The sequence below is a fragment of the Dipodomys spectabilis genome, unplaced genomic scaffold (genome assembly GCF_019054845.1).
Source record: "Dipodomys spectabilis isolate Male_0828 unplaced genomic scaffold, ASM1905484v1 ptg000163l, whole genome shotgun sequence".
In the NCBI taxonomy this organism is placed as follows: Eukaryota; Metazoa; Chordata; class Mammalia; order Rodentia; family Heteromyidae; genus Dipodomys; species Dipodomys spectabilis.
The window spans coordinates 16,296,553-16,313,682 of record NW_024870840.1 but is presented as its reverse complement, the minus strand read 5'-3'; the positions used below and the strand labels follow the sequence as shown (position 1 = coordinate 16,313,682).

The 17,130-nt window shown below is 43.9% G+C and overlaps 1 protein-coding gene across 3 annotated transcripts in view; it reads left to right on the top strand.

Annotated features, from left to right (window-relative positions):
• The first annotated feature begins 1,343 nt into the window (after positions 1 to 1,343).
• Cry1 (cryptochrome circadian regulator 1) overlaps positions 1,344 to 17,130 on the top strand; it is a 46,329-nt gene continuing 30,542 nt past the window's right edge. The window contains exon 1 of one of the 3 annotated variants that reach the window (XM_042693161.1): positions 1,344 to 2,311. In XM_042693161.1, the coding sequence (XP_042549095.1) occupies positions 2,154 to 2,311 (158 nt within the window). In that variant the 5' untranslated portion in view covers positions 1,344 to 2,153. The remainder of the gene's footprint in view (positions 2,312 to 17,130) is intronic. The other 2 variants (XM_042693160.1, XM_042693162.1) reach the window with 2 other exon arrangements.

The following is a 17,130-nucleotide window of genomic DNA, read 5'->3' as shown; positions in this document are numbered from 1 at the left end:
GCTCATGGTGGTTTTAGTGAGGAGGGAATTCCAAAGAAGAGCATTTTATAGAGGAAAGTCCAACACATAGAAACAAGCGAAGGTGTGGCTCAAGCAACTCAGCCTTGAGTTCAAACCCCAGTACCACCAGAAATAAATAACTCGGTAAATATTGAGAGAAATTGTAAAATTTATGAGGACTTTTTTTTTTGGGGGGGGAGCCTACTTTATTATCTCCATCTCCAATGCAGTGAGCATTGCCTGCTTGAGTAAATGATGGATGAAGGAATGTATTTTATATGTAAGGCACGGCAAATGTGGCAGGTATGGTATGCAGCTTACTGTTGTTGGAAAGGCAGCCTAAGATGCGATCACACCCGGCCTTGCAAATTGCACCGGGTGTTAAAAAAGATCGGGGCACACAAAAAAGAGATTGGGGGACATCTTGGTATATTGAGGAATTTCTGGGGTGACGTCCAAAAAGAAAGGTACTCTTTACCTGGCGCATGTAACTGTGACCTCTCTGTACATCACCTTGATACTATTAATAATAATAATAAACTATAAGAGACTTCGGAGCCAGGCATGGAAGGGTCACCCCTGTCATCCTGATTACTCTATGAGGCTGAGATCTGAGGATCACGGCTCAAAGCCAGCCCGGGGAGGGAAGTCCCTGAAGACTCTCAAGGCCAATTTAACCAGCAATATGCCAGAGGTGGAGGTGTGGCTCAACTGGCAATAAACAATAAACGGTTGGAGACAGTGTTCAGGCCCCGAGTTCAAGCCCTGGGTCTGGGGCGCGCGCGCGCACACACACACACACATACACACACACACACGCACACACGCACGCACGCACAAGCTGCGGGGCGTTCCATAATACCTGGCACCCATCTCGCCAGGCACCCCAATTCTCCACAGGCGTCCGAATAAAGGTCACGTTGGAGGGAAGACTCTGACACTCCGTAGCACGACTCCTGCATGGAAGTACTTGATGGGCCTTCCTTACCCGCCACCGATAACTCTGAAGGACACCCACACGCTTTCCAGGGCCCCTCCTAACTCCCCGTGGAGGAATCCCCAGCGCCCCAGAGCTCACGCACGCGCGCCCGCACGTCCCCTCAGTCCCGCTGGAACGCCGCCAGAGCGCACGCGCGCCTTCCCAAGCGGAGCGCGCGCCCGCGAGCTCCCCACATCCCCGTGCTCATCCGGGTCTCAGCGAGCTCCCACCAATGGCGGCCGCTCACAGCCCCCAGGGGCGGGGCTCCCTCCCCCGCCTCTCCGTTCTGGGCTCGGGGCCTGCGAGGACCGCGAGTGCTTCTAGGAGACTGCGACAGGTGACTCGAGGGAAGGAGCTGAGGCAGGGAACCCCAGCGCCTGGGCAAGGATTGACACGGTGTGAGCCTCAGCGGCTGCTGCCTTAGTGAAAGAGCCCTAAGCGCGAGCCGATCGCCCCGGCAGAGTCCGTGTAGTAAACACACTTCAGAAACGTGAGGTGCCGGGGGTCACGTGGGCGGCGCGTGGTCCAATGAGGAGCCGGGGGCGGGGCCGAGATCGCTGACGCGGCGGCGGCGGCGGCGGTGGCGGCGGCGGCGGCGGCGGTGGCGGAGTCACCCGGACAGCCTCGGGAGCGGTCACCGGCCGGCAGCCGTCCAGCCGCATCGACCACCGTCTCTGCCCCTCCGTCCTTGGGCTCCGGGTCCCGAGCCGAGAGGCAGCGTGGCCTAACGGCGGCAGAGTCCTCCGCGGGTGCTCGGGGTGACTCACCGCGGGAGGGCCGTTCTGTCGTCGCGGGCCGCTTCGGCGGGGCGAGGTTACCGTGACGAACCTCCGTCGTGGCGGCTCCGGCTGCTGGGACTCGCCGGCGCTTCGGGGGTCCCGGGCCTCGCAAGTTATGCCTCCGGTGCGGGCGCGGGCCGCGGGCGCCGGGTCCTAAAGGGCGTCACCCGCGGACTGGGAGCCCTCCATTCATCGCGCCCGGGGCGCCCTCGCCGGGGGCGGTCCCCTCCTGAGGACCACCGGGCCCCGAGACCCCCACGCCCGCGGCCGCCCCTTCCTGGCTCCCGGCGTGCGGGCGGTTCTCCTGGAAGCGCGGCCGTTTGTTATGAGCCCGACCCTCCTGGCTTGAGTCTCTCCGGGGAAGGAAGTCGGCGGTGAGCCGCCGCGCCCCGGGCATGGGGGTGAACGCGGTGCACTGGTTCCGAAAGGGGCTCCGGCTCCACGACAACCCCGCCCTGAAGGAGTGCATCCAGGGCGCCGACACCATCCGCTGCGTCTACATCCTCGATCCCTGGTTCGCCGGATCCTCCAACGTGGGCATCAACAGGTGGCGGTGAGTGGAAAGCTCGCGTGGGGTGGGTTGTGGGGGTGACGGGGTGGGGAGCCAGAGGTCGACCCCTGGCTTCAGGAATCGGGTGTTGGATGGATTCTAGGGGGGTGGGGGATTGGCCGAAGTTGGAGGCTTTGAGACGTAAGATCGCCTTGCTTCGGCTGTTTTTCGGGGTGGTAGGTGCTGTGAATATTACACGGAAATGATTTAATAGTTCTCTAGGCCAAAGAGCACGGATGATCGAGACACCCCTTGGCCTTCCCCGGGCAAGTTCGTAACACTAACAAGAACTCCGCTTCCATCCGTGGTGACTTCGTGGTGGTGCCATGGAAGATTACACCCTACCCCCGTCCGCCGCCCAATCCGGAGTGGCCTGGGGATTGATTTCAGTGACTTCTTTGTGGCACACGAAACGATTATGCTGTTTAACGTGTGTGTGTGTGTGTGTGTGTGTGTGTGTAGGTAACTGAGAGTAGGGAGGAAAAAAAAATTCATTCATTACGGTCGGCTCCAAATCCAGTTTTCTTCCCCCTTGAGGTTACTATAGGAAAAGCATGGGGAAAGCTTTAACTGGTCTCTTGGGCTGAGCTCCTCTTCTCAACTCCTCCTTGTGGCTGACAAGACAAAGCACAGTTTTTCTTTCTAGGCAAAGTGAAAATCCTTCTAGGGATCAGAAAAACTGGAAGAAATTCTAGAGAAGGTTTGTGATCATTTGCTAGAAAACCAGACGGCGTGAAATGAAAGTATTAATTTGTCAGACTCTTATTCCTTCATAGTGATAATAAGTGTTAATTCACACATGGATTGAAGTGTCAGGGAGATAGCAGTGAATAAGCAGAGTAAAAGCCTGTCCTTTTCTGGTGTGTGTTCTAGAAAGTAAAATGTATGTAGTATTTAGGTGTAAGTGCTGTAAAGAAAAATAGATAAAGAGATCAGGAGAAAAGTGCTGCAATTTTGTTTTATTTATTTTTGCCAGTCCTGGGCTTTGAACTCAGGGTCTGGGCACTGTCCTGAGCTTCTTTTGCTCAAAGTTAGCACTCTACCACTTGAGCCACAGTGCCACTTCTGGCTTTTTCTGTTTATGTGGTACTGAGGAATTGAACCCAGAGCTTCATGCATGCTAGGCAAAAACTCTACCCCTAGTCCACATTCCCAGCCCAATGGCTGCAATTTTAAATACATTGCTCAATGTAAAGGCCACCACAGAGGAGGTGATAGCAGACTGTAAGGAGGTTGATGGGTGCAGATATCAAGGCGAGAATAAGCCAGGCACAGAGGACTTCAGGACCATGAGCTTGGCCTTTACAAGGAAGTCAGTATGAATGGAGCACAGTGAGTAGGGAAAAGCAGTAGGTGACAAGGTAAGACTTGTGATAGGGACAGATAGTATAGAACTTTATCAGCTACTGTTAGGATTTGTGTTGTCACTAAGTGAAGTGGAAATTATTACAGGATTAGAAACAGAGGAATGACATAATCAGACTTCAATTTGAAAAGCTCCCCAGTTGTGGTTCTGAAGACAAATTGAATCCCAAGTAAAAATGACAAGATGTAGGGCTGGGAATGTGGCTTAGTGGTAGAATGCTTGCCTAGCATGCATGAAGCCCTGAGTTTGATTCCTCAGTACCACAAGCCAGAAGTGGCATTGTGGCTGAAGTGGTAGAGTGCTAACTAACCTTCCTTGAGCAAAAGAAGCTGAGGGACAGTGCCTAGGCCCTGAGTTCAGACCCCAAGACTGGCAAAAAAAAAAAAAAAAAAAAGACAAGATGTGGGAAGATCACTCTTTGCAGGTGAAATGAGAGTGGCTTGGCTCGTAATGGTAATGGTAAAGATGAAAACAAGTACTCAGTTCCTGTTCAGAAGGCAGAATACACAGAATTTGTTGGCAGATTGGATAGATAGCGCTATAATGTAAAATAAAAGAGAGATCATTTCAGAAACTTGGGTGTGAGGCTAAAACTATGCTTGCTTCACTAAACCAATGAGAAGCCTTTGAGAGGGTGGTTGGTGTTCTCTTTTGGAATTTGGTAAGCTTGAGATGTTTTAGACATCCATCTGGAGATCTCACATAGGCAGCTGGATATGTCTGGAGCTCAGGATAAAGATGTAAGCAGTAGTATAAACATCATTTTATAAATTTTGTATAAAGCCATGCTATTCACACAACCATTCATCAAAAAAGTATTTGGGAAACATCTTCTACATCCCGGACACTGTTTTTGTGAAGGATTTAGTATAAACAAAGTATCCTCAAATCCCCACCCCATTGAAGCCAACAGTCCAGGGAGCCACAAGACTGTGTGAGAATCGTATGAGTACTTGTCTAGTATGCATAAGGCCCTAAATTCCACTTCCAACATTGGAGAACATAAAGCAAACAAATAAAAGAGTATAAATAGAAAAAAGAGACAATGCTTTAAAATTGGCAACTATAGAAGAATGAGCATAAATCACTCTAAAGTTGCTTGCCAGTGAAGTAAGAAGAAAAGATAGAAGTCTAGTGTCACAGAAGCCATGTAAAGCAAGTACTTAAAGGTGGAGAGAGAGTTTTGTCTGTGTCCAGTGCTGCTGCTAAGTGAACTAAGAGGAGGACTGAAGGTTTAAAATTAGATTCAGCCTTTGGAGATCTTTCATAATCTTCTCCATAGTGCTCAGATATTATCTTAGGCAAAAGCTTTTTGAAGTGGTTGTTCAAGACTCAGTGTTTTCGTGTAGTAGTAGCTCACTTTTTTGTAAGTTAGGATATTCTGAGGTCAGTAAATACATATTTAAATGACTTTATTTCCTTATTGGCTCTAGGGTAATTCCCAGACTCCTTAGCCTGGCATTCAGGGGGCTTAGGAAAGAAACAGTAGTCTGACACTAATGAGGATAGCAACAACTTTGGTTGTTGATTGGTTGCATGAATCAAACATACTTAAGCAAAAAGAGAGATAATTAGCAGGCATAATGGAGCCATCTTAGGGAGACTGGCTTTAGACATTTGTTGAGGTCTGAGAAGATGTCACTATGATCAGACTTTTCTCTTTGTCTCTGAACTTTACTTACTCTGCCTTGGCTTCTCAGTCTGTCCTCTGGTGGTAAAACACAGCAATGACAGTATCAGTTGTAGTAGTAAAAAGTATATGCCTTTACTCCAGACAGCAAGCAAAAGTCTTGTGGCGTTTTAGTAGCTGAGTCCAATTTCTGAATCAATCATTAGGAGCCTCAAATGGTCTTAGGTGGAGTTATGTGCCTAGTGGAGCCAGATCAATTGGACTGTAGTACCTCAAGTGGAATGTGCAGAAAATAGATGGACACCCTAAAACAAGGCTGCCAAGTGGGAACTGATCTTGGCTAGGTTATTTCCGTATCATTTATTCACTCTAACACATTCAGTGAGAGCTCAGTGAGACTGTATGGCTGTCTGCTAGGCAAAAGCCTCCTAAATTGTCCACATTAAATTTTTTATGGTTATTATAAAGAAAGGTGATTGATATGCCGAGAAGTTATAGTTACATAAGTCAAGTAAAGAGTACATTTTGTTTTGGACAATGTCACGTCTTCCTTCACTTCTGCTGTGTGCGCGAGTGCGCGCACACGTGTGTGTGTGTGTGTGTGTGTGTGTGTGTGTGTGTGTGTGTGTGTGTGTCATGGGGCTTGAACCCGGCCTGGGTGCTGTCTATGAGCTCTTCAGCTCAAGGAGAGCACCCTGCCATTTGAGCCACACTACCACTTCTGGTTTTCTGGTGGTTAATTGGAGATAATTCTCATGGACTTCCTTGCCCGGGTGACTTTGAACTGTGATCCTCAGATTTCAGCCTCCTGAGTATTCATTTTCTAGATTCGCTGGTGGATCCAGGTCCCTTTCCTAATTTGGGACATTATTTTCTCAGACTTTAGTATGGCTCATCCCTTTTAATACCCTTGGAGAGGCCTTTTATAACCATCTCTGGGAAATGAGTACCTTTACTCCCACCTCCTAGCTCTTTATCTCTTAACTTTTTTTTTTCTCATGGAGCGTATCTGTGTGTTTGTATGTATGTACTGGTCCTGGGGCTTGAGCTCAGGGCCTAGGAATTGCACTTGAGCTTTTTTGTTCATGGCTAGCAATCTATCACTTTCAGCCTTTTGGTGGTTTAATTGGCAATGACTCTCATGTACTTTCCTTGCTTTGAGCCATGATCCTCAGATCTCAGTCTCCTGAGTAGCTAGAATTACAGGTGTAATGAAAAGCCAAGCTTTTCATGGCAATTATTACAGTATTTAGGATTAATAGGTTTTGTGATGAGATCATCATTTGGTGAAACAGTGAGAATATTAAGGAAGATTGAATAAAAGGGTAGTTCTGAAAAGGCCTTTGTGAGGTTTGTGACATATATGGGATGTTTGAGAAGAGGAGGAGCCAGTGATTACTCATTTTGAGATCACAGGAAGGAGGAGACATAACAAAAAGGCTAGTTTGGGAGCTCCTATTGTTGTAAGGTGAATCATCCCAGATAGTCACAGTTTAAAATATATAATATTGGAATCTTTATTATTCAGTTAACAGGACGCAGGCCGTCCATTGTTACAAAAGCCTGCAACATGCAAATACACATAACACAGCTAGGAAACATGCTAAAGAGGAAAGAAATAAAAACAATACCAGCAAGCCAATTCAGCTTCAGCAGAGAGCTGAATTGGAATGCCATGATGCCTGGAGACAAGCCAGAAGCCAGGAGACAGGACATGATCAAGGAGACACACATGGCATGGAGTCCTGGTGGCTAGGCTGATCCTGGCCTAAATAGGTCAGTACAGGGGGCAGATCCACTGGAAATTCCCAGTTCCAGGCACTGGACTGACAGATTCAGTAACCTATCAGCCAAGTGCCTGCCCCTGCCTCCAGAGATCTGGGCATGCCCATTACCTGGGAGGCAGGTGATGGGGGTGGGGGGTTGGGGCTGGTGGGGTCCCTTCCCCCAGCATGAAGACAAGATGCCAGACCCCACAATGTAGCCAGTATGGCACCGTCCAGACCTGACCTCCTTACTTCACTATGATAAGCTTTTAAATGCATTAACATTAACGTAAGAGCAAGATGTGCAGGTATGGTTAGTTTACAAGTACCAACAGAAAGGAAGAGTCATTCAAAGAACTCCAAATTCTAGGAAGAAAAGTTGGATTGGGGGTGTAGATGTAATTGGAAATAATATTTGAAAGATGATAATTAAAATTTAGAGAAGTAATGAGAAAGCAAAGTAGGTGGCTAGGAAGAAAAATAAATGAGTCTTTATGAGTTTTAGTTGTCCTTGATAACTCATAATGTATTCTTAGCTATGCAGGAGGCAGAGGAAGGAGGATCAGTTGAGTACAGAATTCAAGGCCAACTCAGGAAACATAACAAGACTCCATTTCAAAAAGTAAAAGAAAAACATATGTGTGTCTTAAGGTTTTATTTCATTTTATTGCCAGTCCTGGGGCTTGAACTCAGACCTTGGGCACTGTCTTTGAGCTTATGTTGCTCAAAGCTATCACAGCACCACTTCCAGTTTTTTCTGTGTATGTGGTACTGAGGAATCGAACCCAGGGCTTCATGCATGCTAGGCAAGCACTCTCCCACTAAGCCACATTCCCAGCCCTGTCTTAAGTTTTTTGTACCCAAATTTTTACTCTGTATCACTAGTGATAAACTTCAAAAGGCCTTTCCCATCCAAAGCTGAGATAATGTAAATTTTTAGTTTTTCTAAATCACTTACATTTTCATTTATATATAAAGATCTTTATGACCATACTAAAAGAATAAGAGGAAGCCATGTAGAGATTTATCAAATACACTGCAGAAATATTTTAAAAGGTTAACCTATCTCATTGTTGAAAATGAATAATTTAGTACAGGAAATGTATTAACACAAACTTAATAACTAATTGCATATTCATAGAAATAAATAATATTTCATTTTCTGAAGATATTTGATGAAATGCAACATCCATTTTTGGTAAGACCTAGTGAAACCAGAAATAGATGCTCAATAGCCTATGTCTTGTAATGCTTAAAATTTACTTCCATAAAGTCTGGAGCAAGATAAAAATGCTGGCCATCATTATTATCACCATTATAGTGCCAGAGGTACTAATGGCACATAAGAGGTATAAAAGTGGAGAAGTAAAATTATGCCTATTTTTAGGTGATATGATTGTATACCTGACATTCAGAAGAATTGAAAAAGTATTACAGTAATAAGATGACTCAGTTACATGACCAGATACAAATCTCTCTCTGTCTGAGTATTGGTATCAGAGTTTGTACAAAACCTTGATCTCTTGCTTATGGCTATCTACCATGTGATCCATGCCTCCAGTTCTGTCTTTTTACTGGTTAATCTGCATGGATGGATTTGAGCCAAGATCCTTAGATTTCAGACTCCCAAGTAGCTAGGATTACAGGCTTGAGCCATTGGTGCCTAGCTTGGATACAGTTTTTCTTTTATAAAAAAAATTAAGTCAGGCGCTGGTGGCTGACGCCTGTAATCCTAGCTACTCAGGAGACTGAGATCTGAGGATCACGGTTCAAAGCCAGCCAGGGCAGGAAAGTCTGTGAGACTCTTATCTCCAATAAACCATCAGAAAACCAGAAGTGGTTTTGTAGCTCAAGTGGTAGAGCACTAGCCTTGAGCTGAAGAGCTGAGAGACAGTGCCCAAGCCCAGAGTTCAAGCCCCCACAACCGACAAAAAAAAAAAAAAAATTAAGCTCAGTGTTGGTGGTTCACACCTGCCTGTAATCCTAACTACTCAGGAGGCTGAGGTTTGAGGATCATGGTTCAAAGCCAGCCCAGGCAGGAAAGTCTGAGAGACTCTTTCTTTTTTGTCAGTCGTGGGGCTTGAACTCTGGGCCTGAGCGCTGTCCCTCAGCTCCTCAGCTCAAGGCTAGCGCTCTACCGCTTGAGCTACAGCGCCACCCGGTTTTCCAGTGGTTTATTGGAGATAAGAGTCTCACTGACTTTCCTGCTTGGGCTGGCTTTGAGTGGTGATCCTCAGATCTTAGCCTCCTGAGTAGCTAGAATTACAGGCATGAGCAACCAGAGCCCGGCTTGGCTGTGATACTCTTATCTACAATTAATCCCCAGAAAACCGGCAGTGGCGCTGTGGCTTAAATGGTAGAGTGCTAGCCTTGAGCTGAAGAGTTCAGGGTGCCCAGGCCCAGAGTTCAAGCCCCATGATTAACAAAAAAAAGAAAAAAGAAAGAAATCAATGATGAAATTGTCAAGAGATGTACAGGTACAAAACACACCTCGTCCAGCACACATGAATCTTTGAGGCACACATACCTAAACACTGTACCATCATACATCGTTTATGCTTACTATGTGGCAAGCACCTGGAATTCTTTCTCTATGGTATTTTATTGGATTTTCTTTACACCATCTTCATTTTTTTTTGGGGGGGGGGGTCCGGTCGTGGGGCTTGAACTCTGGGCCTGGGGGCTGTCCCTCAGCTCTTCAGCTCAAGGCTAGCGCTCTACCACTTGAGCCACAGTGCCAATTCCGGCTTTTTTCTTTTTGCTTATGTGGGCCTCATGCATGCAAGGCAAGCGCTCTACTACTGAGCCACCTTCCCAACCCCACCATCTTCATTTTTGTTTAGTTAGTTTAGATTTTTTTATTGTTGCATACAGAAGCATCACAAGTATTGTATGATGTTTTCTGCAGGATGTTACGTGCTTATATAACTGTTTTCCCTGCTGTATTGTAAACACTTGGAAGGCATCTAATCCAGTGACTTTTTGCTTTAGTTTTTTTTTTTTTGCATACCTGACAATCATCGATAATCACTTTTACTTCTGCCTGAAACATATAATTTAAATTTTTCCTTTAGAGACACTTTTGAAGACTTTTATCTTGTATTACAATATGTGCATGATTGTCTTAATTCTTGAAAGATGTTTTGATGAATGTAGGATTCTAGGTTGCTGGGTTTGTTTTCAGCTTATTTAAAAACAATACCTAGCATCTTCTAGTTTCCATTATTGCACCTTTAAAGGTTATTTGGCATCTACCCCTATCTGACAACTACTTTGAAGTTGTTCTTATTGTCTTTGAAAATTCATCTATGGTAACTTCCTGAAAACTAAATAAAGGTTCCTTTCTTGTTGGAAGTATTAGAGTCACTACCATTACAGGGCACTTTACATTTATGCTTAGAAGAGATGTACTTATTACCTGACTTATGTAACTAACCCCTCTGTACATCACTTTTATAGTAACAATAATTTTTTTTTTTGCCGGTCATGGGGCCTGAACTCTGGGCCTGGGCGCTGTTCCTCAGCTCTTCAGCTCAAGGCTAGCACTCTACCACCTGAGCCACAGTGCCACTTCCAGCTTTTTCTCCTTAAGTGGTGCTGAGGAATCAAATCCAGGGCCTCATGCATGCAAGGCAAGCACTCTACCACAGAGCCACCTTCCCAGCCCCCAATAATTTTTTTTAATTCAAAAAAGTAAATATATACTTTGAGGTTACATCACACAGATGATTTGAATTTGGGCTACAAATCCACCCAAGAATTGGTTAATACTTTTTTATAGCTTATGTATTTTTTCTTTTATTTCCCCTTTCCCCTCCTTTTCTGCCTTATGGAAAGGCACCCTCAACCACACGATGTGGAGGAGGGTGAGAGATATTTAAGATCTTGGGGCATCTGCCTTTAGACTTTCTGTATTGGACAGATCCTAGGTTTCCCCTTCTGTCTGCCTTGCATATTGCAGCCATCGAAACCACTGTCCACAGAGGTGCTTGTAAAACCAAACAAAATAGAGAAGGCATGCCTTTTCTCCTCCCCAGCCATGTGGAAACACCTGCCAGTGTTTTCTCATTTGGATCCAAGCTCCAGTTGTGGAGAAGTATTACATGCTAAAATCTAAAATAGTAAGAAGAAAATGTTTAGATTTGGGACACTTATTTGCAGCTGGCAATGGAATTTAGACTAGCAGGCCAGAGATCTCTCCTATCCAGCTGGCTGTTGTTTTGGTACTTCTACATTATTAGTCTGTGTTTGAACTGTGCTAGAAAGACTTCTGTCTTACACAGACTGTAGTTCAATGAATTTGCGAATACCATACCTACCAAAGGATTCAAGAAGGATTTGAGAAAAGTAAGGTAACCATCGGAAATTCTAAACCAGCCACTTTCTTTTTTTCTTTTTGGTCCGGTCGTGGGGCCTGAACTCTGGGCCTGGGAGCTGTCCCTCAGCTCTTCAGCTCAAGGCTAGCACTCTACCACTTGAGCCACAGCACCACTTCCGGCTTTTTTCTTTTTTCTTATGTGGTGTTGAGGAATCAAACCCAGGGCCTCAGGCATGCAAGGCAAGCGCTGTACCACTGAGCCAACTTCCCAGCCCTTACACCAGCCACTTTCATGTTGGTGGTCAGGAGGAATTAAAGCTTCTGAGGAAGTCATATATAAGCTGTGAACAAACAGGATTTGAGGAACTCATAGTCTCTCAGAAATTGAGAAACTGTTAGCAGTCCATGAGCTGAACTCATCAATTCCCTGTGCAATCATAGCAATAGACTGAAGGAAAGACTTAAAGAAACTATAAGATATAAGAATTAACAGAAAAAGTATTGCAGCAACAGAAAAAAAAGAATATGAATACCCTTTCTATCTAGTGGATTAGATTTTCTCTGATCTGATATTGACAAATGGAAGTGTCTTCCTTCAGTGTGGTTTGCTGTCTCCCCATGCCCAACTCCGTTGACTTGTAGATGAGTCAGTGCAGTCAGTGCTTCTCCAAATGGTCTCACCCCCTACCCTACTACTGCTTTGGAGCTACCATTTTGGAAGCCAAAAAAGATAATAAGTTGGCCAGAAAAAAATGAGTGTGTAAATTTCCCTTGACTTTAATGAAATTAAACTTTGAGGATGTGAGACTCTTAACTCCAATAAACTATTGAGAAAAAGCTGGAAGTGGCATTATGGCTCAAGTGGCAGAGCACTAACCTTAAGCACAAAAAGGCTCTGAGTTCAAGTTCCAGGACCAGCAAACGTGAACAATAATAATTTAAAGAGTGAAATAAACATCAACAAAATACTATTGAGCTTCGCTGATTATATGTTCTACTTAGCCTTTGTTTTGTTAATTCCTGATATTCTCAGTTCTTAGATGCTTTTAGAAGTTATTTCCTATATCTCTGTCAATATTTTTATTGTTTTAGTGAGAAGAGTGATCTAAATAGCCTATGTTATTACATGAAATTGGAATCCATGTAACATTTTATATGTAATTTAAATATATGTAGCATCTATACTCATTTTGCCCTTTTTATTTTAATATTGCTTATTTATGTCTTTTTTCATTTGTCTTGATGAATTTCGTTGCATATAAGTTAAGTATTTTTTCAGAAAGCCAGCCTTATTGAGCTTCTTTGGGGGGGGGGGGCGGATTGTGACATATTAATGGCTCTTGTTATTTTTATTCCTGTCTTATCTACTGTAGTCTATCTAATTGAAATGCAGCTATCCTACTGAAAAGCTGTTTAGCCTATTATATTTAATAGAATATATTTTTAGCCTATTAACTTTTAGTCTTTCTTCTTCTCGTTTTCATTTTTGGAACTCAGGGCCTTTCTAGATTGGTGTTCTGCCACAAGTTATGCCCCCAGCCCTTCTGCTTTTCTTTTTTCTTTTCTTTTTTTTTTTGGTTGGTTATGGAGCTTGAACTTAGGGTCTGTGTGCTGCCCTGATCTTTTTTGTTCAAGGCTAGCACTCTACCACTTTGAACTACAGTGCCACTTCCTGTTTTCTGGTGGTTAATTAGAGATAAGAATCTCACAGACTTGGGACTGGGAAGGTGGCTCAGTGGTAGAGTGCTTGCCTTGTATGCATGAGGCCCTGGGTTCGATTCCTCAGTACCATATAAGCTGAAAAAGCCAGAAGTGGTGCTATAGCTCAAGTGGTAGAGCATTAGCCTTGAGCTAAAGAGCTGAGGGACAGCATTCAGGCCCCACGACCAACCCAAAAAAAAAAAAAAAAATCTCACAGACTTTCCTGGGCCGGTTTTGAACTGTGATCCTCAGATCTCAATCTCCTGAGTAGCTAGGATTACAGGTATGAGCCACCAGTGCCTGGCCCCTCTGTTTCCCTTTCAGCATTTAGGTACATAGGAATCCTTAATTATTTCTATAATTGCTTTTATAGTTGTAGCCCACAGTCTCTTTAGTGTGATTTTTTTGGGGTGGGGAGGGGTCCAGTCGTGGGGCCTGAACTCTGGGCCTGGGCGCTGTCCCTCAGCACTTCATCTCAGGGCTAGCGCTCTACCACTTGAGCCACAGCGCCACTTCTGGCTTTTTTCTTTTTTCTTATGTGGTGCTGAGGAATCGAACCCAGGGCCTCAGGCATGCAAGGCAAGTGCTCTACCACTGAGCCACCTTCCCAGCCCCATGTGTGATATTTTCATATTCATTTCAAAGTAATTTTCTAAAATTTGTTACGATCTTTTACTCATAAAAGATAGAATTGTTATTTACTTGTTTATCATTTGCTTAATATAATACATAGTCTTTTGACAGGATTACTGGGAAAGGTCAGAGTTTTCCACTAGTACCTTTGAAATACTCATTGGATCTTCTGCAGTCAGTCACAGTCCCTATAGGGCACTAGTAGTCCCACAATCAATGATTTTGCCACTTTTCCAACAGCACAGGTCCTGACTTCATTTAATTTTTACCTATCTTTGGTATACTTATTATATGTAATATATTTCTCTGGTTTGTATGTCCTCTCCAAACCTAAATTTAACTCCTTTTGTGATAGTATTAAGAGGTTGAATCCTCCCACCCCGGCCCCGTGAGTTGTGGGGCTTGAAATCAGGGTCTGGGTGCTGTCTCTGAGCCTCTTTGTGCTCAAGGCTAGTGCCCTATCACTTGAGCCACATCTCAGCCTCCTGAGTAATTAGGATTACAGGCATGAGCCACCACCAGTGCCTGGCCCAAAAGAACCTTTAAGAGGTGATTAGGTTGTGAAGGTGTTTCCCTCATGAATTAATTAAAGCTGTATCATAGAAATGAGTTACTTTGGGAATTTGCCTCCCCAGATGAGCTCAGCCCAGCTTTTCTTTCTGTCTTATTTGCTCCTTTGCCACATTAGAACAGCAAGAAGGCTTTCACTAATATTTACCATCCCTGTCTCTGATCTTGGACTTCCCAGCCTCCAGACCCATGAGCCAAACAAGCACCTTTATATTTGCCCCAGTCTGTGGTAGTCTATAGTAGCAGCAGCTATATTTTGAAAGAAGCCATAGTTTTACATGTGGTACTTGAAAGAAAGAGAGATCAAGACTGTTGTGGTATCCAGTTATTTTTTCCTTACCTAGGCTAGAGTTTACTTCTCAACTCCCTTTGTAGTCTGTGAAAGCCATGGCACCTAATTCTGGCCAATGAGTTGTGTGAAGAAAAGTTTAGCTGAGTCAGTGCAAAGCTCCTTGTGTACTTTTTGGGCTCGCCCCCTACTGCGGAAGAGGCTTCTTGTGTTTATATTACAGAGCCACAAGATTAAGCAACCAGAATGATAAAGTCACCATCTAGATGATGAGTACCTAGAACTACAGTGAACTCAATACAGGGCAAGATAAAAATGTACCTTGTGAAGCCACTGATTTGGGAATTAATACTACAGCATAAGCCATTCTATTCTGACCAAATAGGTGAAACCTTATCCTGAGTCTCTGAAGGTAGAATCATTATTAACTGAGATTGGGATGGTCTGAGGTGACCTCAGAAGGAGGTGTTTGAATGAGCAGTTTCAAATGGGATATCAAGAAATCCTTCTGTAATTGTGTCATGGCATATATGCCATGATCTGGAATGCACCCAAAAGGCCCTTGTCCCCAGCCTGAGACTTCAGAAGGTGGAGGTGGCTAGTGGAAGGTTTTCAGGTTATTTGGGGGCTATGCCCTTGAAGAGGATTATGACAGCACCCTGGCCCCTTTGGCCTCTTCCTCTTTCTTGCTTCTGATCTGGGTCATAGGGTGAAGAATTTCGGTCCAGCCACACATTTCTGTTGTGATTTGCTGCTGTTCCACACAGCTAGAAGCAACAGTTTTAGAGTGAAATCTCCAAAACTGTGAGCTAAAATAGATCTTTTTACTTTCTACATTGAATTACCTTGAATATTTGATGTACCAGTGTCTCAACTGTAAAGATGAGTAACATATTGGGTAAAATTATAAGCACCCCTATATCCCTCCACCCAGTTTTTGTTTTGTTTTCTTTTTTTTTCTTTTTGGTCAGTTGTGGGGCTTGAGCTCTGGGCCTGGGCGCTGTCCCTCAGCTCTTCAGCTCAAGGCTAGCACTTTACCACTTGAGCTACAGTGCCATGTCCAATTTTCTGGTGGTTTATTGGAGATTAAAGTCTCATGGGCTTTCCTGCCCGGGCTGGCTTTGAACCGTGATCTCAGCCTCCTGAGTAGCTAGGATTACAGGCATGAGCCACTGGTGCCCAGCCCAGTTTTTGTTTTCTTTATAGAACTTATTACCACTGAAATATAATGTAGTGGTTCAAGAGTTAGAATTTAAGCCAAGAAGAATGGGTATCCTGACATTGCCCCTTTACTATTCATGTGGAATTTAGGAAAATTTCCTAACCTTTATATGCTTCAGTCTTCTCATCTGGAAATGGAGAAAGTACAGACAGGTAAAGAGCTTAGAGTAGTGTCTGATATAATAACAGTATTGTGATTATGGCCACATACCATGCAAACTGTTACTGCAAGTATTTAACTTGGTTTTTGTTTATCACCAAGGTCCACAATCATATTTGAGACAGAATGGTCCCTCAATAAATTTTGGAAAGACTGTTGCATTGTAGTACTATCCCTAGAGAAAACTCTTAATCATTTGCTAAACATCAGACAGACCTAAATATTTCTTTGTGTGAGATCAAAAAAGGTAAAATAATTTTTCAGCATTTTTAGTATACGTGATAAAAATTTCAAATAAGATTGCTAAATTCTGGTAAAGGATTACACAAAGATCTAGGACAATGTGCTTTTAAACGCATGCTAGACAGATGTTATTTAGTTGTGTATAAATCCTTTAAAGCCTAGAAGTGTATCTTACTAGATTGGGCCTGTTCTGATTGAGTAATGATACAGGGATTGCTAAAATTAACAAGGAATAAGATTTCTAGAGTATAAATAGCTCTATCTGATTTTTGAGGATACAGGCATAAATTACATAGAGTATATTAGTGCAATTTGATTCCAGAGGTTAAATAATTTTTAACCCATCAGAACTCAATAATTTTAATAGTTTTTGATTATTTTAATATTGCTCAATAGTCTAATTTTTGTCTGTGTTGATTTTCTTAGTGTACTCTATTATCTTCAAATATGGTTTTGTTTCTTCCTTTCCCATTTGTTTATTGGCAGTACTGGGGTTTGAACTCAGGGCTTTCATGCTAGCTCTAAGTAAGTATCTGTGGCTTAAGCAATGTCCCCAGTTTATTGTTTGAGGTGGAATCTGGCTCTGTTTTGCCCAGGTTAGCCTCAAACCATGATGTTTCTGTCTCTACTTCCCAAGTAGCTGTAATTACAATTACTATGTCCAGCCTGTCTTGGTTTTTTTTGGTTTGATTTTGTTGTTTTGTTTTGCTTTGCTTTTTGGTCCGTCCTGGGGCTTGAACTCAGGGCCTGGGCACTGTCCCTGAGCTCTTTGTCTCTAGCCTAACGTTCTACCACTTTGCGCCCCAACACCACTTCTGGTTTTCTGGTGATTAATTGGAGATAAGGGTCTCAGGGACTTTCCTGCTCAGGATGGCTTTGAACCATGATCCTCAGATGGCAGCCTACTGAGTAACTAGGATTACAG